At 41.8% G+C, this 22,662-nt stretch overlaps 1 protein-coding gene across 3 annotated transcripts in view; it reads left to right on the forward strand.

Annotated features, from left to right (window-relative positions):
• The first annotated feature begins 345 nt into the window (after positions 1-345).
• The window catches only part of LOC103538041 (ubiquitin-conjugating enzyme E2 E2), a 217,764-nt gene continuing 195,447 nt past the window's right edge, over positions 346-22,662 (forward strand). The window contains exons 1-3 of one of the 3 annotated variants that reach the window (XM_030445064.1): positions 346-533; positions 6,255-6,443; positions 15,435-15,485. In XM_030445064.1, coding sequence (XP_030300924.1) covers positions 6,268-6,443; positions 15,435-15,485 — 227 coding nt within the window. In that variant the 5' untranslated portion in view covers positions 346-533; positions 6,255-6,267. Of the gene's footprint in view, positions 534-1,433; positions 1,731-6,254; positions 6,444-15,434; positions 15,486-22,662 lie in introns of those variants that run through there. The other 2 variants (XM_030445063.1, XM_030445065.1) reach the window with 2 other exon arrangements.

Consider the following 22,662-nt stretch of genomic DNA (forward strand, 5'->3'; position numbering starts at 1 on the left):
CCTGTGAGAAGAAAGGTTTTGAGGTGAAAAAAAAGTTTACATAACACATCTAAGCATAAACTGCACATTATGTAAAGATTAAAGCAGCAGGGTCAGCAAAGGGACACACATATCTGTTAGGCCAACACCGCCGGTTACCTGACAGACAGTTCAGTTAGAGGTCTCCTCGGTTCCAGGTTAACATTATTCATAACAAATGTATGACATTTAAGCTGTGGCTGCACCATGGCCTCTCCCATTCCTCACCGCGATGCCTGCCACGGTGGTAATGCCTCCTTGCGTGGGAGGCGAGGCTCATTTACCCGACTGCCATTAGCCTACACCGCCTATCTCCATCTGGGATGCCCTCCCTCACCCCACGCTCTCAGCGGCCGGGGGGTTTCGTGCCACCAAGCCGTGCCGATGCCACGAAGGACTCTTGTGGTCGAAACTACCACACCATAAACCACCCCAGTGTGACCACAAAGCGCCGGCCTCGGGCCTCTCCCCGCCCCGGCGAAGGCACTGTCTGGCCTCGCACCACCCGGTGCCAGGTAACACGTCCCTCCCCGCCCGGACCCTTGGCTCCCCCGGGAAGAGGGGGAGGTGGTGGTGATGATGGTGGTGGGGAGGTTACTGGCGCGTCTCCGGCTGCTCCGTCGAGCGGGCAGACGCGGTGGCTTCGCAGAGACAAAAGGCGGTGGGCAGGTGCGGGGCTGCGGGCCTAAGGGAAGGGGTGCGGGGAGCGGAGGAAGGGGAGACCGGCGGAGGGAACAAAGGACGACAAAAAAGACGAAGAAGAGCAAAGAAAGTTGATACCGGCCCCCGCACGCCTCTGCCACCGCCTCCCTGCCCCGTTCCGGCCTGCCCGGCCGCCCCCCGCACTTTCTCGCGGGGGGAAGAGAAGGGGAGAGGGCGAGGCAGTACCCTGATTGCGGGACGGAAAAGCGACGGGGACCCCAACCTCCATCCCCGCCGCCCCGCACCCCCCGGCCCCCAGCGGGGGTTCCCCAGTACCCCCATCTCCTCACTCCTTCCTACTCGGCCCCGCTGACCCCGCCCCCCCCCCGCCCCCTTTCCCCCCCCCCCACCTCCCCTCCGTGCTTCCCTTTAACGCGCGCTCCCGGTGAAGGCTCTTCCCCCTCCCCCCCTCCCTGGCTCGGCGGCGCGCAGCCTCCAAGGGCCCCCGCGGGCGCGCGTCCGCGCCCTCATCTCTGCGCGCCCCCTTCCCCCCCATCCGCCCCCTCGCCGAAAGCGCGCGCGCGCGCTCCCGCCCGCCCCGCCCCTCCCTCGGCGGAGCGCGAGCGAGCGCCGGGGATAATTGGCTGTCGGGGGCGCGCGCGGCGCTGGCCAGGCGAGGGGAGGGAAGGGAAGGGAGGGGGGGGGTGCGCGCGGAGGCGGCGGCGCGCGCGCGCGCGCGGCAGCGGCTTCACTTCTCTTCGGGCAGCGGGGGCAGGAGCGGCGGCGGCGGAGGGAGAAGCAGCAGCAGCGGCAGGAGGAGGAGGAGGAGGAACAGGAGGAGCAGCAGCGGCCGCCGCTGGTGTTCAGGGGAGAGGGGGAAGGAAAGAAGAGGGCGAGGAGAGTGGGGGAGCGGGCTCATGACTCAGTGAGCGGCTGAAGCCCCTTTCCAGCCCCCCCCCCCCCCCCCCCGCCTGGCCGGAGACGCGGGGCGACCGCGCCGGATTGTCCCGCAGCCTGTGCCCGGCACTAGCGAGAGAGAGAGAGAGACCGAGACCTGAGCTCGCCTGCAGGTAGCAACGTCGTGTCGTCGTCCCCCCCCCCTCGCCCGCCCCGTCCCTCCCGAGGTACACCTCTGCTTCGGCTCAGGTCCCCATCTGCTTCTTCTTCCTCCCCCCCCCTCCCACCCGCCAGGGTCTCACCCCCCCCACCTTCTTCCCCATCCTTTTATCTTGGCAGTCCCGTCCCCGCCCGCCCCCGTTTAACTGCGACCCTCTACCTTTATCCTCCATCTCCCCTCCCCCCCTCTGCATCCCCCCGGCGCTGCCTGGTACACCCCCACCCCCACCCCCTCCTTGTCATCCCCATCCGTGCCCTTTCTTAGCAACAGTCCCGGCCGCCCCCCGCCACCTCGGCATCTCAGCCACTGCTCCCCCCGACTCCATCCATCCTCCGGCCATCTCTCCAGCCTCCATTGCTCCTCAGCACCCCCACACCCCTTCAACAACTCTTCCGTGTCCATTTGTCCCGCTTGTCCCGCTGCATGCGGGAGAAGCGGCCATCCCTCTCCCACTCCTGCCCCTCCCCGCCACCCTTGCTGCCCCCTCCGCCCCCGGTCCCTTGCCCCACCGATCGCGTGGTCCCTCCCTGCATCCCTGACTCGTTCCGGCGCCGGGGTATCCCCTTCCCCCCCTCCCTCCCCGGGAGCCCCTCATCCCGGTTCAAGCTTCCCGGGGTACACCATCCCCTCCCGTCGCAGCGGTGGGCGCCCCGGGCTGGAGCCATTCGGGAGGGGCACTAATCGCCCCCTCCCCCGCTTCTCTCCCCCCCCAGCGCCCCGGGGAGCCCAGCAGCCCAGCCCCCTCCCTTCCCTCATGTGCCCCCGACGTCTTCCTCTCGCAGTCTCCTCCTCTTCTCTCCGGCTGTCTTTTCGTACCCCGGCCCGGCCACCGCCTGCCCGGCTGGGAGGGGGTTACGTTTGGCGTTTTGGGGGGTGCCCCTCTTCCCTCCCCCCGTCCGTCCTTTACGGCCCGATTCCGCACGCTGGAGTCTCCCGAGGGGCGGGGGGAGACCGGCAAGGCGCCCGTGTGCCCACCCGCGGCGGTGGGGCCGTGGGAGCCCGAGGCTGCCGTCCCGTCCCTCTCGCTGCCCCTCTCTCAGAGGCAGACCCTGCCCGGGCTCTTTCTGCCTCCCCTCCTGTGGTGTTGTGGTCCTTTTGCCCTTTACGGTTTTTTAATGAAGATGAAGTAAGGCGGCTGCTGCTATTGCTGCTCTTCATGGACCTTGCAGAAATACTCCGTTGCTCTTGGTTCATAGGAAATTAAGACCGCTTTAGAAAGACATCATCACTAGCTCTGCCGCCCTTGGGACCCAGCTGCATATTGGCAGGATCTCTCTGCCCCTGACTGCTGGATTTTTTTTTTTTTTTTTTTTTTTTTTTTTTTTTTTTGAGGTGGTGGTTGGTGTTTTTGTTATGTGGTTTGGTGTTTTGGTTTCTTGCTTGTTTGTTCCTTTGGGGTTTTTTTCCCCCCTTTTGAGGAGGGAGGGGGAAATGCCATCTGATAAATATGACAGAAGCAGGATCTTTTGGACACTCTCCACTTAAAATTGATAGTTGTACTTACACTTATAATCTGTGTCTCTGCTGAATCATCTCACGTTAAGGGAGAGACTTTTAAGTCTCTTTCACTCCTTCCTTTCTCTGCCCAGTTTTCTCAGCACAACAGCAGGGAGGTTGTGTTTGTCTGTGTTTGTGGCAGTGAAATGTTTTTCTCAGTGTCACCCACTCAGTTGATTTTTTTATATGTATATATTTTTCCATTTTCTTTTTCATGTATTTGTCTTTTACGGTTAAGTGTCTGACTTCAGGCCCTTTAAAACACACTTTTGCTATGGCACTGAACATCCTTTTAGCTATGCAAAATTCCTAATGAGGATAGGATATGGAAAGAACAGTCTGGATGTAAGAAGGGGGAACGGAACAGGAAAAAACCCAAATGCCAACAAAAAACCAACCAACCAAACTGAAACAAAACAAAACAAAAAACAAAACAGAACACACACACCCTACCCCCCCCCCCCCAAAAAAAAACCCACAACAAAACAAAAAAAAAAAACCCCAAAAAAAAACAAAAAACCCCAAGAAACTAGCCAGCCATCAAATGACAGATTTAAACATTTTCCTGTTGTAAGTGCTGGCATTATATGTTACAGTAATTATATGCTCTGGGCTACTGTTACAGTGTTTGTCTGCTGGATAGTAACCTGAACTTATGAAGTGAATACAGTTGTTTTTGGAAAATAAATTTGCCAAGATTATTCACAGCAGATGTCTTATGCACATAGGCTTTATTAAATATTAAATAAATTGGCCTGCAGTGTTAAAACCTGTGTGCATTGTGAAGAGAATTTTTCTCTTTAAAATTGAGATGTATTAAGCACAAATCAGAACTAAAATCTTGAGGAAATGAAAGGCATCAAAAGTTTTATAAAAACCAATGAGATTGTATTTTGGCTCTCAACAGAAGCAAAGAAAACAGGTATTTCATATCAAAATTGCATTATAGTTATTAAGTACATATTTTGACTTCTCAGAATAGGATTCTTTTGTGTTTAATTTCCTCTAAATCTTCTGTTGCATTATCTTAAAATCTGACAGGGTGTAAATAGCTAAGCATTAACCTCTCTAAATATATGCATTATGTTAAATATAATGCAGTAGCTGTACTGTAGGGAAATTGTTCTCTAAGAATGAACAATTTTTGTATTTTAATTTTAGAATGCAAACTATGCATTATTTCAGTTACTTTATTGAGCAGCCTAGGTGCTGTATTTTTGTGAAAATATATTTATAAAATACGTTTTCCCATAATGAAATCCAAAACGTAACTTAAGCTTATCAAGGGAAACCTAGTCTCATATCCATCACTTGCTATTACTTGCGATTTCTTCTAGCATCTACACATTTTGAAGGGATGACATACTTCTAGATTTCCTTTTCAGAATAGCTTCATAGACCTAAAAGATCTAATTCCTCCTGAAGTTATTTTGATTGTGTCAGTAGTGCCTGAAAAGATAAGCTCTTCCACCCCATGGTGTGCTCTGTTTGAAAGAATTAGTTCTTGGTAAGGATTTTGCAGAATAGGAGTAAATTTATTTTCTTCTTAAGTGCAGCAAATGCTAGAACACTTCTGGCATTTTTAAAAAGTGTGCTTTTCAACATAACCCTGTTGGCACTGGTGATACTTTATTTTTCCTTTGCTGTCTCTTTCCATAAATACGTGCAGGGAGATGAACTTTGTTTAATCCACTGAATGAGCGTGGTTGAATCTGAGCCTGCAATCTCATTACTCTCCCTTGAGAGGGTATTAAAACATGTAATAGCCAAGGTGAATAGTTTTGTTCTTAATTGTGATAGTGTCTGTACATAGGTAAGAGGAAAAGCAAGTCGAAGTTTGCAGCAAATTAAAATTCTTTGTATGAAAGAGCAAATTCTTGATCCAGACAGATTCAATCAGAACACCACCCAGATACATGGGGATCCTGTGGGTGTAAGCAAGTAACGTTTAGGCCCATGTGCTTTGCACCACCCTCAGGTGGTTCTTTTAAGCTGTCTAAAGGAGAATATAAAAAAATACTCATATAAACTACAGGTTTGGAGTTAAAAGAAAAACCTGAGTGTGGGGTTTGTTTTGTTGGTTGTTTTCTTTTTTGTACCATTCTCTAACAGTGCCACCACAAATGCTAATTCAGTAAAAGTTTTTCCTGGACATCTGCCCTTCGTTAGAACAGTTTGAGAAGTCATGACAGCTGTAACAGTCTTGTAATTCCTCATCTGTTGGCATAGTATGCTATTGAAAACAAAGGAAGAAATGAAAATAACTAACTAGTATCAGAAGTGTGCAAATAAACTATTGACTTCTGAAATATACTGAGATTTCTTGTTGCTGGTGTTGCCTCATGTTTGTCAGGAAAAACTTCTTATATCCTCTACCAGCATGCTTGCCACTCTAGAAGTGTACAGTTGTACAGTAAATATACAAACAGTCCTGTGTTACTGCCTTTTAGATCTGTGAATGTTTCCATCAAGCGTGCCAGGATGTGGATTTTGTAATGTGGAAACCCACATTATAGACTTGGAACGAGCCCACAGATTTGTTTCATACGGGGTAACAGTCTTAAGACAGTAACAGCTCTCAGTTTTTAACAAACTCTGCTGGATTTGAACCGGTTGCATTGCGACGAGGTAGCCAGCTTGTGATATTGCCAAGCAGTTGAAAAATATCATTCAGAGTGAATGGTATTACACTTGCGGAATTATGATTCCATCTTAACTGCTGTAAGCTATGCTTTTCATGTCTGTAAGGGTTTATTATGTATTTGGTATGGGTTTTAAAAATACCAACTCCTGAATTATAGTTGAGGCTCTTATGGCAAACCCCTTCACTACTGAGATTACTGAAGTACTGTAATACAAGAATTATGTATTAAGATAAAGACATAAATCTTTTGGATTATTTCCTGTAAGGCATGTAAGAAATACTATTGGACAGTTTCTTCTGAAAAAGCTAACTTCTGGTTTTTTGGGTTTTGTTCAGTGCAGCATCTGCCATGTCTACAGAGGGGCAAAGAGTTGATGATAGTCCAAGCACTAGTGGTGGCAGCTCTGATGGAGATCAGCGTGAAGGTGTTCAGCAGGAACAAGAAAGGGAGCAGGTTCAACCCAAGAAAAAAGAGGGCAAAATATCAAGCAAAACAGCTGCGAAACTGTCAACTAGTGCTAAAAGGTACGGTGTTGCCTCTGGCTGTTTATTTTCCTTTATCTTTTTTCAGCTGACCATCAGATGTATGTACTGATGTGGTATATAAATTATCTTATTCTTTTATTATAACACTACTATGTCAGTGTAATAGCCTTTTGAGACTGGTCACAATAATGAGACCTGTATACTTTTTTCCTTTCTTTGACAGATTGGCTCTTTCACATGGTTTTAATAGTAGCTTGCATGATAAAAGCTGACATTTTTTTATTGCTAGTAAAACTCAGACAGTTTTGTAGCCTTATAAAATATATTTCTGTATGTGTATATGACTGATGTTGAAACTTGTCAGTGTAACTTACAGTTAATTAACCATAAACATTTCAGACAGTTCAGTAACTCAGCATGTTAGGGCTACTGTAATACCTATTGCTGTGAAGTACTGCGTTTCCTTTTCCCAAATGGTCAGGTCAGAAAGATTTGAGTGAACAACAAATGCATGTTGGTTTCATTATTTTAAACTGTGGTCTGCTTTAATACCCATTTCTTTTCCTTCTCTTTACTGCTTGAGAGGAAAGGTGGGTTTGTAGAATAGCTGTTTAAATTGTTCTATGCTATTGTGTCAACCTCCAGATAATGGTTGTCTTGCTTGGGCCAGACAGAAGGTATTTACAGCTTAGTGTTGTTCTATTAGTGGACGAAGGGGAGTTAGTCTAGGCAACAGAATTCAAATGAGATTATAGTGATTGAAGCTAAAAAAACACTTTTAAAATAATCTGCCAAGAGACTGGTTTTTCAGACTGTTCAGATGCAGAATTTCTAGATCCTGTTTCCTTGCTAATTCAAGGCCATGTAAAATACAAAAAAGAAACCATTGGCATTGTACTGCTGTGGTACTGTGGTAAAGGAGAAGCATCAAGCCCTATTGCCACAATTTGTACCATATGCATGTAGTAGGAGTTTCCAAATACCAGTATATAAACCTATATACCTCTCTTTAGGATTCAAGTCTCTGTTTTGGCTTAGTCTGTCTTGGCCCCTAACCATTTGCAGACTTTTCTAACTTGCTGTTTCTTCTGCCTTTCTGGAAAGCTATTGGGATGCTTTTCTTCAGTAGACTCCTTCTTTACTGCTGGCCACCCTTTTGATTTTAATTCTTTCCTGGTGAGATGCCTTCTGAAGACCCATTCCTACTATGACACTATTAGGAGATTACCAAGTCATATCACGTACAAGACAGCCAGCAAAGCCTTCCCATGTTTCCTTTTATGACTAAAAGGAAAAACAAAACAAAACAAAACAAAATAGCTTTCACTTCAAACCATGATGTTATTCGTGTAGTTAATCCTCACAGCTGTTATGGTTTCTGGCCTTCTCTTTTGTCTGCTTCCTCCTATTGTTGTTTTTTTAAATATTAGGAATATTGGGCTAGTCATGACTTTTAAGGTCATAAAAAACTGTTTTTAACATCTTTAGAAAAGAGTCTGTGTATTCTGAATATTGTAGAATGCCTAATGTGATGATGTCACAGTTCTGACAAGGGCCTGTGGACACCATCCTATTAAAAAATTAATAACGATATGTCAGAAATTGGTCTGTTAATCTTAGCTTTGTATCTTCAAAGCTTAGAGCTTTTATCATCATGCATTTCAAAGTGATAAAATTACTTAAATCTTTTAAAGTTTAATCATATCTGCCTATGGTTTTGCTGAAACTAATTATCCCAGTTGCTGATATCAGTACGTTTGCTAGTTAGACTCTAAAGCCAGCTTCACGTTAAGTTCTAGTATTGAAGGAAAGCCTTTGATTATGCATTTTACAAGCTGAGATGCTTTTTGTAAGAGTTCTTGTAGATACGTGTACAGTAAATAGTACTTTTGAAAAAAATGTTTTAGGCATGCTGGTTGTCACAGCACTTTATGGGAGGATCACAGCAACATGGTTTTTATTAGTTTTTTTATAGTATTGTAGTTCTTAGGTTTTCTTTGTTTTGTTGTTTGTTTGTTATTTAGTATTGGGTTTGTCACTGTGTTAGAATTGGGATTACATATCTAGAAACATTCTTAATCTGGCCAGGTTTCCATAATACAGCTTGTGTTTCTTTGCATTTAAATTAAAACCAGTAATGCCTCAAGATAGGAAAATCAGAAATTAAAGCAGAGGGTACAGAGGATAAAAAAGAGGGGGGAGATAAAAAGGAGAGTGGTAACATAAAGGAAGGAAAAATGGCAGAGTTCACTCAGTAGGTGTTAAGTATTGCAGAAACTGTCCATATAAAATATCTGCATAGTAATATTGTTATTTTTGTTCATTAGAAATGAAAAATAATGCAGGAATAAGGCTATTATCCTTCAATGGGAGTGTTGTTCTTGACCAGGTTAAAAAAGGATTCTTATAAAAATGGTAATAAATTGAAGTAATTTAGCTGTCTTAGTGAAAAAAAAAAAAAGAATATATGCAGAGAAATGTCTTTCCTCTTCTAGCTTTTGAGTTATGTAGGCTTGTATGGCATTACTCTAAAGTCACAATAATCTGTGTTTCACTGTGCAATTTCCTCTAATAACTCCGCTAGAGCTGAAGGAGACAACTCTGCTAAAATCAGTAAAATTCCCAAGAAACAGAACATGCTGCGGTTGAGCCTTTGGTCAAGATTCTTTAATTCTCATTTAGAGCAGAGAACATTCACCATCAGGTTAATGTAGCACTGGAGCTGAAGTCACAGACTACAGACTTGATTCTCACCCTAGTCTGGAAGTCACATTTTCTCACTCGGAAAGTTTTTTCATGTAGGAACTGTAGTAATGGTATTTTTGGATTACATTATGATAACTACTGTATACCTTGGGCTAGAATGAAGATTTGTGCATCTGTATTTGGAATACTCCTGCTTTTTATTTGTATGTTTATTTAGTCAGCTGGATTTAAAGATTTTTCAGTAGCATTATTATTTATTTATACAAATAAAGATTTAGCAGTGTTGTGCCTGTGAATTGCTACCATGTCTTACATATCAGTACACTGCTCTTACAGCTTACTGCTTTCCCAAGCGATGTGATTATGGAACCTATATGAAACCACTTGAATTCGTATTTAAGTAAGATTTTTGTTTTTAAGGTCTGGAGTTCCTTCTGTTAGTTCTATCTGGCAGCAAGAAAGCAGAATGCCATCACAGGCAGCCCTTCCCTGTTACTGCTCCTAGGAGTAGCTGCTATACAGGTGTAATAGCTTACAGCATATGTCATGCAGCGTACCGGCCCTTCAATTTTCCTCACCCAGAGGGCATCACCTTAAATAGCAACCTTTCTTACCTAACATGTCAAGATTGAGAAACTCGCTGCATATCACAATTACAGTTCAGACACAGAATTGAATTGCTGTCCTTGAAAACAGCAGGCATCTTGTTACCTCTTAAGTAGCAAATCTGAGCATGACCTTTGGATGGAGAGAAGTGTAACCGTTCTTGGCTGACATAGTAGCTCAACAAATAAATGTATTGTTTTGCTTGGCTCCTGAAGCTGATATTTGAAAATCTGTCAACCTTTGTGTCCAGTCCTGAGGATTTTTTATAAATATCTGTGCCTACAAAGATCTGTGAGCTTAAAACGTCAGCTGAAGTTTTTTTCTTTAGTGAATGAAGTTACAATCTTAAGGAGTAGAAAATAGAGGATAAAATCTGTTTGAAATTCAGCAAAATTAAAAAGCTCTCTCTTTTTTTAAGTTTATCTCAACACTATTTTCAAGGGAGCTGGGAATGATACTTAGCATGTTGAATATGACAGCAGAATATGGAGTGGGTTTTTTCATAAGAAGCATCCTTGTGCATCCAGTATGGAGGCAAGAATATTTCTTTTCCTCCAGCGTATATCTAAGCATCTTTAGATCAGTTTCATGCTCAGTCACACTTTATCTAAAATTGAAATACATACCAGTGTTACATATCTTAGTATTTTCTAAATAGCATATTCTTCAGTATGGATTATTAGTTCACCCTGTCTTTTATGGGTAAAGAGGCATATATTTTAGTAAAATAGACGTGGTAAAAATAACTCATTGTCATATAGTCTCTTGTTTTGCTTCTTACTTATTAATCATATTGGGAAAACCTCTGTGTTAAAGTCTCTCTTAGGTTTAGAGAATTTAACTGCTAAGTAAAGGAAAAAACACACAGTTCCCCTAGGCTTACAACAGTGTAATCTGTTTCTGTAAGACTTAATAAATTTGAAATTGACCATATACTGTCACGCTTCTGAATTTTAGAGTAGACTGACTTTTGCTCTGTTACTGGAAGGCAACTATGTTTGCTCTTCTCTGTTACAGAAATATTTTCCCTTTCCATTTTACTATGTATGTATTTATAGATATATATGAGAGGGAGAGAGGGGGTCAAGTTACTTCTTTAAGACCCAACAAAGAGTATCAGATCTGATATCAGAGTATCAGATCTTAGCCTTAGCAAGGGCTTTCCCCCTGCAGTCACCCCCCCCCCTTTCCAGTATATAGTAAACCACTATCTCATTAGTTTAAATATAAACCGGATATATATTATGATAGTAATATAGAGTTCTTTTCCCTCTCTGATGTAGTTAAACATAACTGTAGTGAGGCAGACAATCCAGAGAAAGAGATGCCAGAAAGGACCCTGCAAAGAATGTTTTGTTGCTCCAGGCTGTATATTCTCACAGTAACCCACTGTGGTCAGCGGAGGAAATGAGGCACATCCTCTCCTATGCCAGATTCAGAGGGCAACTCAATGGAGATATGAAACAAGTGCCAGAGCAGTGGAATAACAAAGGCCAGCTTGCACTTTGGAGGTCTCTATCAGTGCAAGGCTCTCTGGGATGTTGTTGTCTGATGATTTAATTGTAACTTTGAATGCTGTGACATGTGAACAAGCTATTGTGTGTCAGCTGCTCTACAGAAACTGTTTATGAATATGCTCTCAGCATGAAGGCAAGGTAAATTAAGGTTGCAACAAAAGAGGTGTAAGGTGTATATATTAATTTTAGTTTGGGATGCCACGAAGTAGGAGAATAAACATGGACAGCTTGCTGAGGAGCAGTTGAGGGACAGTATTGTATTAATGTGTTGTGTTGTATCTTGCTTGTATAAAAATAATAATGAATGAAATGTCTCTATCTAATACGCTTGCAAAAGCAATTAGGATTTTTGATCATAAATATAAAGTGTCATCTAATCAATTTTTATTGCTTGAAGCAGAAAGGTATTTTGTTCTTCTTTTCTTCTTTGCTCAGTTACAGAAAAAGCTTGAAAAGGGACCACTTCAGTGCTCTTGGCATTAGAAGTTAAAAATTTTTGGTTGAACTGGAACAGAGGGAGAAAAGGAAAGCTTTTTTTTTTTTTTTCTTCTTTTTTTTCTTTTTTTTTTTCTTTTTTTTTTTTTTTCAGAACAGAAGGGACATGGCTTAGAATTTTGGAGGAAGAATACAAGGACTTAATCTAGGACTTCAGCTGCACTCACTCTGTTCTTGTTGTGTTTCATACTCATTGTTATGCTATGAAATATTAGCTGCTGTTACTACTATATATAAGGCAGAGGAATAATCCATGACTCTAGAATTCAATGCCACCATTCTTTAACTTCCCAAAGGGCAGAAAAAGTGAAATCACCCATAAAGGATGAAGTTGAAGAGTCCATGCTACTTTGGTTTTCCACTCCTTGAATTTGTGATAATATAAATTTCAAAAACATAGTAATTTTTTTTCATATACAAAATAAATATTTTAAGTATCTCCCACACTTGTAATACCTCCTTTCTAAAAGGTGTGAACTGTTAGGATTTTTTTAAGGAAGCAACTTTTTTAAAGCAACAGGTTTGATGTGCTTAAACTTCACCAACCAGATTTTCCATTAAAAAAAAAAGGTGGATTTTCAGTGTTACTACAGTGATTTTCTGCAAATACTGATTAAGCAGCACGTGCCTGTATTTTTGCAAGAAAGGAATTATTTTTACTGGTGAGACGTAAATATTTCAGTGGGTGGAAAAAGCAAGCAAACATCAAATTTTTCCCTCTCAGCAGGAGTAACTAGTGTGTGTGTATGTAGGGTTAAGGTGTGTAGAGGCTAGAAGAAAAGCTGAGCATCTGACACGAGTGTTTTTGTCTTCTCAATGATACTGGATGGTCTAATGAATGATTATTACTTCTACCTACAAATCTTGCCCACGTATGTCCTAATTATTTCAGGATGTGAATAATAGAGGATTGGAGTTCCTGGTTTATGCCAGTTCCTCTACTGCCTTTGGCTCATTTATTCAATCATATCCATAAATTCAACTCATAGTGGCATAAGGAAAATTTTGATAATGGCTGTGAGACTCCTTAGCATGTAAGGTTGTGTTTGGATTTAACGTGTCAACAGAGAATTAAAGTGCTATTTTTAATGTTAGATATATGCCAATATAAATATTTGGATAAACCCATTTTCTTTGCCTCTATTTGTATGTGCAGTGGGTGACAGTAATTTTTAGCAAGACGTGTGTACTTCAGCTCAGTCCTTAGTTATTGTGTTGTGGCTTGAACACTGTCTCAGGAATTTGAGGGGCATTATGGTGCAGCTTTTCTTTGTTAATGTAAGGAATAACAGGAATAGCAGTCTGCTTCTGTACATGAAATCCTGTGAAGGAGAAGGGAAGAAAACTACACTGAGGGTACTTGAAATTGTTTTCCTTTTCCTTCCTCCTAAATGCTCATGTTTTTGCACTGAAGTAGCCTACAAAAAAGCACTGGGTGTAGCTTACAGTGAAAGTGGCCATCTCAGTCCTGCTTGTGGCATCATACTCTGGCAGTTCTTTGGGAACTGTAAACTCCTGTGAGCTCCTCTGGGGACTCTGTAAGCTTCAATTCCCTGCGTTTAAATGTCTTCAGAGGAGGATTGTAGTGAAATGAGGCAGCCAGGTGCCACTAATTGCCAGGCAGTGGGCATGAGCTTGTGTTAAGCCCACCTGTGCCTGATTAAGGTAGGCCCCAACTGCACATGAGCAGGATTAGGGGGCCAATAAAAGGAGCTCATGCCCACTACCTGGCAACTAGTAGCACCTGGTTGCCTCATTTCACTGCAGAGGATATTCTGGCTTTCATGCAGATGAGGGTATAATGGAAAAGAGCCTGCACTGCCAGATATGGGAGAGATCAGGAATTCAAGGACTTGGCATGGGAGTGTCAGCCTGTGAATATCCAGAAATCCTGAAACATGAAGCTATTTTGCCTGGAGGAAGACCTCCAGCAGGATGCCTGTAATAGGTCCAGTACTGCTAGGACCTGGGCTTGACCTGCCTGGCTTTGTGCTTTCCCTCTGTGACCTGGAGGATCTGGCAGAGTGCACTTTTGAGTTTGTAGATGACAGCAAACTAGGGAGCAGTTGGTATACACAGGAACAGGACTGCTGCTCAGAGGGACCTCGACTAAGTTGCAGGCGAGGGCTGATAGGGAACTTGTGAAATTCAAGGAGGACAAATGTAACACCATGTGTGTGGGAAAGCCTTAGATATCCTTATCCCTGGTAAGGATTACAGGCTGGGGAGCAGGACATGGGAGCCCTGGCAGACAGCAGGCTCGAAGTGAGGCAGCAAAGAAGGCTCACTTCCTCCAGGGGTGTATTAGCAGGAGCAGAGTCAGTAGGTAAAGGGAAGTGATTTATCTCCCTTTACACAGCTCTCATTAGACTGCATCTGGAATAATGAGCACTCAGTTTTGGGCCTCCTCGTACAAAAGGCCCCTCAGTTCAGGAAGGATATCGAGGTCCTGGAGCAGGTCCAAAGGAGGGCAACCAGGCTGGTGAAGGGACTTGAGCACAGACCCTATGAGGAGAGGCTGAGGGAGCTGGGGCTGTTCAGCCTGGAGAAGAGGAGGCTCAGGGGAGACCTCATCACTCTCTACAACTACCTGAAAGGAGGGTGTAGCCAGGTGGGGGTTGGTCTCTTTTGCCAGATGACTTTCAACAAGACAAGAGGGCATGGGCTTAAGTTGTGCCAGGGGAAATTTAGGTTAGATATTAGAAAGAATTTCTTTACGCAGAGAGTGATCCGGCATTGGAATGGGCTGCCCAGGGAAGTAGTGGATTCTCCGTCCCTGGAGATATTTAAAAAGAGACTGGATGTGGCACTCAGTGCCATAGTCTAGCAACCGCAACGGTGGTAAAAGGGTTGGACTCGATGATCTCTGAGGTCCCTTCCAACCCAGCCAATTCTGTGATTCTGTGACATGGGAGCAGGGCCAGGTTCCCAGCCTGGCTGGGGACATGGAGCACTTCCCTTTGAGACAGTCTTCTGGGGGACCTGGTAGCAGCACTCCAGTACCTAGGAGGAATCATAGAATGGCTTGGATTGGAAGCGACCTTGAAGATCATCTAGTTCCAACCCCAATGTAGAGATATCTTTCACTAGAGCAGGTTGCTCAAGGCCCCATCCAACCTGGCCTTGAACACTTCTACGGAGGGGGGAAGTTATGGAGATGTCTGGGGTGAGCTCTTTCTCAGAGAGTGAAAAACTCCATACCTCTGAAGTTGGTTTTTTTTTTTTGGTAGATTTGTCTCTAGGTTTTTTTGGGTTTTTTTTTTGGGGGGGGGGAGAGGGGAGTATTTGTTGGTTTTGGTTTTTTTTTCCATCCTGTCAGCATGAGATCTATTAAGAAGTTAAATATTCTGGAGAGCAAGAGCTACAAGGCATACAGGCAGAGGGGAAATTGAGGAGTGCAGAAGAGACACTTACTTGTGTGAGCAAAGGATCTGAGAACCCTGACCTTTAGAAAAAGTAGGTTTTTCTGGGTGGCTGCTTCTGGCATAACTTGCCCCAGGTTAGAGTCTTGTTTTAAAAAAGAAAAAAGATTTGGTTTTTAATTCAGCTTTTCTTGAGCAGTTTTATGAAACTTTACAGCATCAGCTTTCCATCAGAAATTGTAAGAATTGTATCTTATTATTACTGATTGCTGTAGAAATGTTGGTATAATTGAAATAAATACATTGCAAAAAAAGTCCTGATAATCTTTTTCTTTTCTCTTAAGAATTCAGAAAGAACTTGCAGAAATTACATTAGATCCTCCTCCAAACTGTAGGTAAGTTCACCTGGATTTTATTAATTTAGAATATGTGAGTGGAATGTATGTAATTATGGAAATTGCATAGGGGACTGGAGTAAATTTTAGCTATTCCTTTGGTCTCATTACATGGCAATTTTTTGGAATAAAAGTTGGTAGGTAATGTTAGCCTACATACAAGGAATTGGTATGACATACTTTCCACTAACAAAATTAATGGTAAAAACTGATGAAGTCTATGATGTGTTAATAGATACAGGCTAAAAATCGTATCAGCTTCTGTTTGAGGTATTAAATATTAAATCAATAGCTTTGTGTTTGATTCTTTAAGAATGTAATCTTGGTGGTGATTGTTGGAATGTTTTGATTCCTTTTCCTTGCAAATTGTTAACACACTGTGAATATAATAGAGAAGGAAAAGTGTTATAGGTGCAAGCTGTTATGAAACTTCTGATGGTGTTTCTGGTGATCACTTACTATATTCAGTGGAAGCATCTTGAAACAGACTATGTCATTGCACAGCCTTTCTAATAACAAATTTGTTGCATGTGTTTTAGTGGGGTATTTTCTGTCAGGTATGTTAACTTGTGGTATGTTTTAAAATTGGCTTTGAAATGAGTAATGAGGTAGTCCTAGAAACCCTGGCTGTTTGGTGGCCTGGTGTACTGTGGTTTTCAGATGGCTGTCTGGAGCTTCTTATCTGTCAGCTTGATGTGTGGTCAGCATTGGAGCTGGGCCAGGACTGTGCAGCCCTGCTCAGAGGAACCCCTGCCACCTCACCTCTCATGGTGAGAGGTCGGGCTCAGTCCTGGGGAACAGCTTCCACCCAGTCCAGCCAACCCATTTCCAATGATGTGGTTAGTAGGATTCATTCTATCAGTGCAGTAAAAAGAGAGATTGATAGAAATGGCTGGTTGCATGCAGCTTTTGTAATGAATCCCAGTACGTTTCAGTATCGAATTAACTAAGCAACTGGTAGTAAAAATGACAGTCGGCTTTATTGTTTTGGTCTCTTGACAAAAGTATGTGTGAGAAAATATTCTAACAAGATTTGATGTGGTTGTACTGGATCTCAAGATGTAAGTCAAGTGGCTGTGTAGTGAAGTAGCCCTGCAATAATAGCATTCAGAGTGTTTCAGTCAATTAGGATGAACGGTTCTTTGCTAGATAAAACATTTTAATAGCTAAGCTTTTCTGTCATACTTACGACTGTGTGAGAGTCTTCAATCACATCAAAGCTGTTTCAAATGGCAGATCTTTACTTAGGTGTTGATGACTGATGCCTATTAGTGGATTGATTTGCTGAGATGAATATAAAACTTCAGTCTGTTGTAGAAAAATGCAGCAGTCTTTGAACTGAGGCTAAAAGCTTATAGTTTTTACAGCAGTGTTGTTTGTTCTAGTTTTCTGAATCCTTCCCTCTGTAGCAAAGCAGTTGTTTCAGTATACAACATGCTGTTATTTGATTTTCTGTTGCTAGCAAGTGTAAAGTGAGCATTCACTATCTTAGCAGAAAGCTGTTTGGTGACTTGCAGTTTAGAAAACAAATTGATCTGAAGATTTCATGTTTTTTGTTTATTTTTATAATTTGCATAAATTATAATATAGCAATAAACTGCACTGTTTTATGCTGTTTTGCAAAATAAAGAAATTATGTCTAACTTTGTGTTTGGTGCTTTAACATAGCTCTTAAGATGTGGAATTATTTCCTGTTGTGATCTTGATAGATAACCATTAGTAACTTTACTATTATCAAATATGTTTTTATAGTCAATGCAGAATCACTTCATTTAGTTTTATGCTCTGTTGACATAGTCTAAACAGTATTTTGATTTGAACTTCATCTATTTTCTATAATAGTTAAGCATTGCAAAATAAATACATCCGCCAGACATGATCCTGCAGCATAATAAAGAAAGCTAAGCTATAGCACAGAATATCTTACCCTGAAGTATTGATATGCCCTTCCTTGGATTCAGTGAAATTTATATAATCATTACAAGAGGTTTCAGATTTTCTGTTATAAAAGCATATTTCATAGAGATGTTCCTAGAGATCTAGACTACTTGAAATGGTAATGATTCTGCTTACCTTCACTATATGTCCTCTTTTATATGTAAAATAAATCATGGCTGGGCAATAGGAATGTGATAAAACTCAAACCTCAACATCACAGAGGACTTGAAGAAAAGCTGTATTATTCAAGAGTACTCTTAACTGATCATTTAGGGAGTTCGAATAGGCAGGATACTGAGCTGAACTGGAACTTGGATGGAATATTACATGATGTGTTGCAAGACTTCCCATTAACTACAGCAGGCCAGAGCTTCAGGTTTGACTCATTCAGGAGAAACCCAAAATGGAACAGTATCTGTGGTACAGTAGCAACCTTTAACATCATGCTAGGCTACACAGTCAATACAAGCTCCAAGGGAGTTGCAGCTTTCACTTCTGCAGCAGCTGCAATCTTAATGCTTCCCCCCCACCTCATCCTCATGAAAATAATAGGCTGTATAATCTTGTTTGTCTGGGAGAGAAAAAAAAAATCTTCCTCACACATGTGCCTCATAATTGGCAGATTATCACTGCTGCAACTTGCAGCATCTTTCCAAAACTATGGAAAGCTGTGTATTTCTGAGTACCTAAAAAAATCTGTCATGTTTAGCTTTAAAAGATTTAATTTTATTAGAAATCAGAGCTACCTACCTTCCTAGGTATTGTTGTAATTCATATTCTGTAGTTTAGGTTTTGGGCAATGGAAAGAGTCCTCTTGACTCCCCAGACTCTGGATAATTCTTCAGAACTGGGAATGTATTATGTTCTACATGTAAAAAAGTCAAGCTGGAGGGTGTGTGGGAGTTCATCAGTGTAATCATTGCTATTTTTGGAGGAGGAAGGCATGTCATAAAAAACCCCTTCCCATGTTATGCGTCACATTTAACAGAAAGAACTGTATGGCTTTTGGTGTGCGTTGTGTCCCATCTTCCCTCCCCCTCCCTTGCTCTCCTTTACTTTTGTATAGAGCTGAATTTACTGTGAAGGAGAGTCCTGAATGCTAAGCAGGTACAGTTGTATTTTAAATCTGCAGCTTTTGTGCAGTTTGTCAGGAGACAGTAAATCTAAATTGTAGACATTTGCTGCTCTACCCTTTTTTCCCCTTCTCATTGAAATACAAAGCTTGATTGCTAGAAATGTTGCAGATGTTGTACCTCTGAGTAGTGCAGAGTATACATTTTCTCATGGGTTGTAAAAACCTTACCTTTAAGTACCTTTTTCATATATTGCCTTGCTGGAAGAGGAGAACAGTCAGGAACTCTTGTATTTAAAATAATGCCTTTTCAAACTTTCCTATATTTTCGACTGTGTCTTGTCCAAGATAATAGATTCCATAGAATACAACTTGTATTGTCAGCATTGTATACTGTTTCCCCTCTCACTGGCAAGAGAACAACATTTCTGTGGCAACTTAGACCAATTGCTTATATAGGAAAATAATATTTGGAAAGTGTTTAATGTATTTTTAGCTTCTTTCAATGTGAATTTAGTAGCTGGAAACAAGGAGAGCCAGCACAAAGTGAACAGTAGATCTCTGTGGACACCCCTTGGAGCAAAATTTACCTACTAAGTCACTGTTGTTACCTGTCTTCCTCTTTGTGTTTTCTTTTAATGTTCTCTAGCATATTTATCACCATTCTTCTTTCTGTGTATCTACTGCAATCCTTTTTATGTGCTGCATACTTAATTTCTTTTTTCCATGTAGCAGTATGGGTGATATTTGAATCCTAGAAGTAACCTTTAAAGTGCTTTGCAGCTTAGTAAGCAAATTGACTGGTTCCTGTTCCAAAACAATCAATTGAAATCCTGCCTTATCTCTCTTCTGTTAGTTGGGAATCACCACATTAATTCTTTTCTTCCCATACTTTCTGCAAACTTGAGAAGCAACTGGCATATCTGATTCTAGTATTTTGCTTATGAAAACTAATCACACCAAGACTTTTTTTTGGATGGGGGGATGTAGAGGAAAGCAGGGTAGAAAGACAAATTATGCAGCTTGCCTTTGGGAGAGAGGTTACCTGCCTCAGGGGTGTCTCTTGAGCTGTTAATGTCTGTTTGAAGTCCAATGTTCCTGTTCAATATTGCTCCAGCTCAGTTTTCTGTAATGGTGGGGCTATGATCTTCAAAACTGTGAAGGATTATGTGACTTCCATCAACTTAAGTTATTTTGTATGTTTAAATTCTATCCTAGTGCTGCATTAAAGCTAAGGAGATGGCACAATTTCATGGGAAGTCTGGGAGGGAGAAGGTTGTCAGCCTTGTTCTACGATGCAGAGAGATAGAGGTGTAGGGACACCTAGAGCAGCAGGTACAACAAGTACCTTTTGTGCTGCCCTGGCCTTCTCGAGTCTCCTTCCTTCTTCCCTCTTGCTCAAGGAACTCTGGGCTGCCTTATGGTTTTTTAGATCATATGCTCACAGCATCAGTTTGACTTGGGGTGCGTGTCTGAATAATCGTGGTTATAAATGTTTCCTTAACATATCTTAATAAATGTGAAAATATTTGGAGAAAGCAGAGTAGTGCTGTCTTCAAACACAAAATGCAAAAATGATTGCTCTTAGGTGCTGGAAGGCTTCTGTTTTTAATGCAATTTGCTCAACTCTAATTTCTTCCTCCTTTGCTTAGTCTCCTTTAGCTTGCACGGGGAGTTTATATAGTGGTTTTGGCAGCATTAAGCACTTACTCAGAAACACTGCATCCTCTTAGGTGCTGTCCAGTGTCTACTTCACTTCCTTTAGGTGTCAAGTGAATTCTTTTTACTCTTGTACAGAACACACAGGCTACCTCAGTGAGGGGCTTCCTTGCTCTGTAACCAAAGAACAAACTTTTAAGCCAGCTTAGGCACAGAACAGTGTGTCTTTATTTGCTGATTTTTTCTTAAAACTCTAGAAGCCCAAAGGTGATCATACTTATAGTTGTCCTAGAAGGAGTGTGGGAGCAGAGTGGCTCTCCTGGCTAAAGAAAGGCTTAAATCCTGTTTCTTCTCCTAGGGATTTCACCATAGGAGGGCCTAGGCACAAAATTCAAGTGGGAAAAATTTCCAAAGATCTGGCAGCTTCTATTTTGATGTAAGAGGATCTGAGATTAGTAATTTTGGTGGTTCAAGTTAGGGATGCATCAGTTTGTTGCCATAGGCACATGACTGTGATGCATGTGGTCCTGATGTGTAGCAGGATAAAAACCAGAGTAAGAAATGCTTTCATACAATATTTTTCTTCACAAACATATCCAGCCTCTTTGGTATGAATCTGGGCTCTCTTCCCATCACAATACATTACCCATGGAGTTTACCTTCTGCCTGTATAGGCTTATTTTGACCTGTTGCTATTTTTTTCTAATCTTCTAGAGAAAATGTGATACAGAAAATTGTATGTAACTTTGAGTGGCTAGGTCTCTAAACAGTTTACAACAAACATCTAAAATTAATTAAAAAATGTGTAGAAGCAGTTGATATTAGTGTGCAGGTGCCTGTTGTTTTTAAGTCTGTGATGTATCGTTCATTTCAGGATAAGAATAAATATAAAATGTATTGAATGTTCAATGCAACTGCTTTGTTATTTAATTTTGATACCCTTTCTGCTCCAAAAGCAGCAAGAAATGTGTCCCCAAAGCATGCAAGTTAACAGTTGTGCTGGCATTATAATAGCAACTATACTATACTTTATCACAAGTTATCTTGCCTGTTTTTATAACCGGTGGGTTTTATTAAATTCATTACCTTGGTACCTTGAATTACTTCAGATGGAAAGTTCCAGGTTAGTTATAAAATTAGTTAGTTATGAATTAGTTATGAATTAAAAGATATGTAATTTTTTAATTCCTTTAACTGTTTTCTTTGAGGACAGTGAAGAAAAATGTCACTTGTGCTTTATGGCCTGAAGTATGTAATTGCACTAAAACATCTCTTTAAAATATCAGTTTATATTTTCACAGTTAAAGTTACTCTAGACCTTTCAATGCCATACTGTTCACAAAGCATCTGTTTTTAAAAAAATAACGCAGATGTTTCTGTGAGCGACCCATGTATCAGGTGTACTTGGAAGGCCATCTAAAATGTAGCTGATATTTCTTGAGTGGTCTGATATCTTTGCAAATTCATGTTTGAGATGAAAAAGTACCAGAGAGCAGTGAAGTTTTGTTCGTTTTGTTATTTATTATTATTATTATTCTCATTGAATCATCTGAATTCAGAATATTTACTTGATTCTATTACTGCTCGTGATCTGGGAATGACTTTGATTCATGCAGCAGTCAAAAGCTTCAAGATGTGTTGCAGGCATTGGTGGCTAGAAACCTTAGAAACTTGCATGAAGACACAGGAGTAGAGGGGAAGAAAGGCAGCAAAAGGCCCCTGCCCCTGGTTCCTTGGGAGGCCCAGCAACTTCACTTGCTGCTGCTGAAGTAAGAACTGGCTGACAACATTCACTAATACCTCCACATGGTTTCTGCCAGTTCTCCCAGTTTTTGGATGATGACAGCTTCTCTCCCAGGAGCAAAATAAAAACCAGTATTAGAGAAGAGTAGGAGTACTTCAGCGAGTACTGTGTGAATATGGGTCTGGAAAGTTAGGGGGATGCCAGAGTGCATCCCATGGGGCAGTTGAAGCAGAGAAATTAGTGGAAATTTAGGGTGTAAGAAGGAGTCCTGAGGATTGCACATTCCTTGAAGCAGGAAAGGGCAGTGAAGGTACCCTTTCTAGGAGCCTGTGATGGGCATGGAAGGGATCCTTGATATTTGCAATGTGCTTAGTATACAAGATTTGTAAAGTTCTAGTTTGTATTCCAAGTCTGGGGAAGGTGGAGTGGGGGATTTTATCAAGAATAGAAAGAAACACTTCTGTGGTTTTAGTGTGGGGAATTCTGAACAGAGAAATTTTCTTCCAGTGGTTTCATATTCAGTTGCAGCTGGTCTTTGTAAGTCAGTCTCCTATGAAATACATGGGCATTCCCCAATGCTTTTTGCTCCAGAATTTTTCAAACTAACTTCCTTAGACATTTCTTTTGCCCGCTCCTACATAGCTAAACAAAGTTGTTTGGTTTTTTCCCCTATGAGCCTGAATTTGGTTTACAATATAAAATAGATATTATGTATGCATGTTTTTGTAATCTCCCCAATGAGCACTCAAAACACCATAGAAACC

Source organism: Calypte anna, chromosome 2 (assembly GCF_003957555.1).
Source record: "Calypte anna isolate BGI_N300 chromosome 2, bCalAnn1_v1.p, whole genome shotgun sequence".
NCBI classification, from domain to species: Eukaryota; Metazoa; Chordata; class Aves; order Apodiformes; family Trochilidae; genus Calypte; species Calypte anna.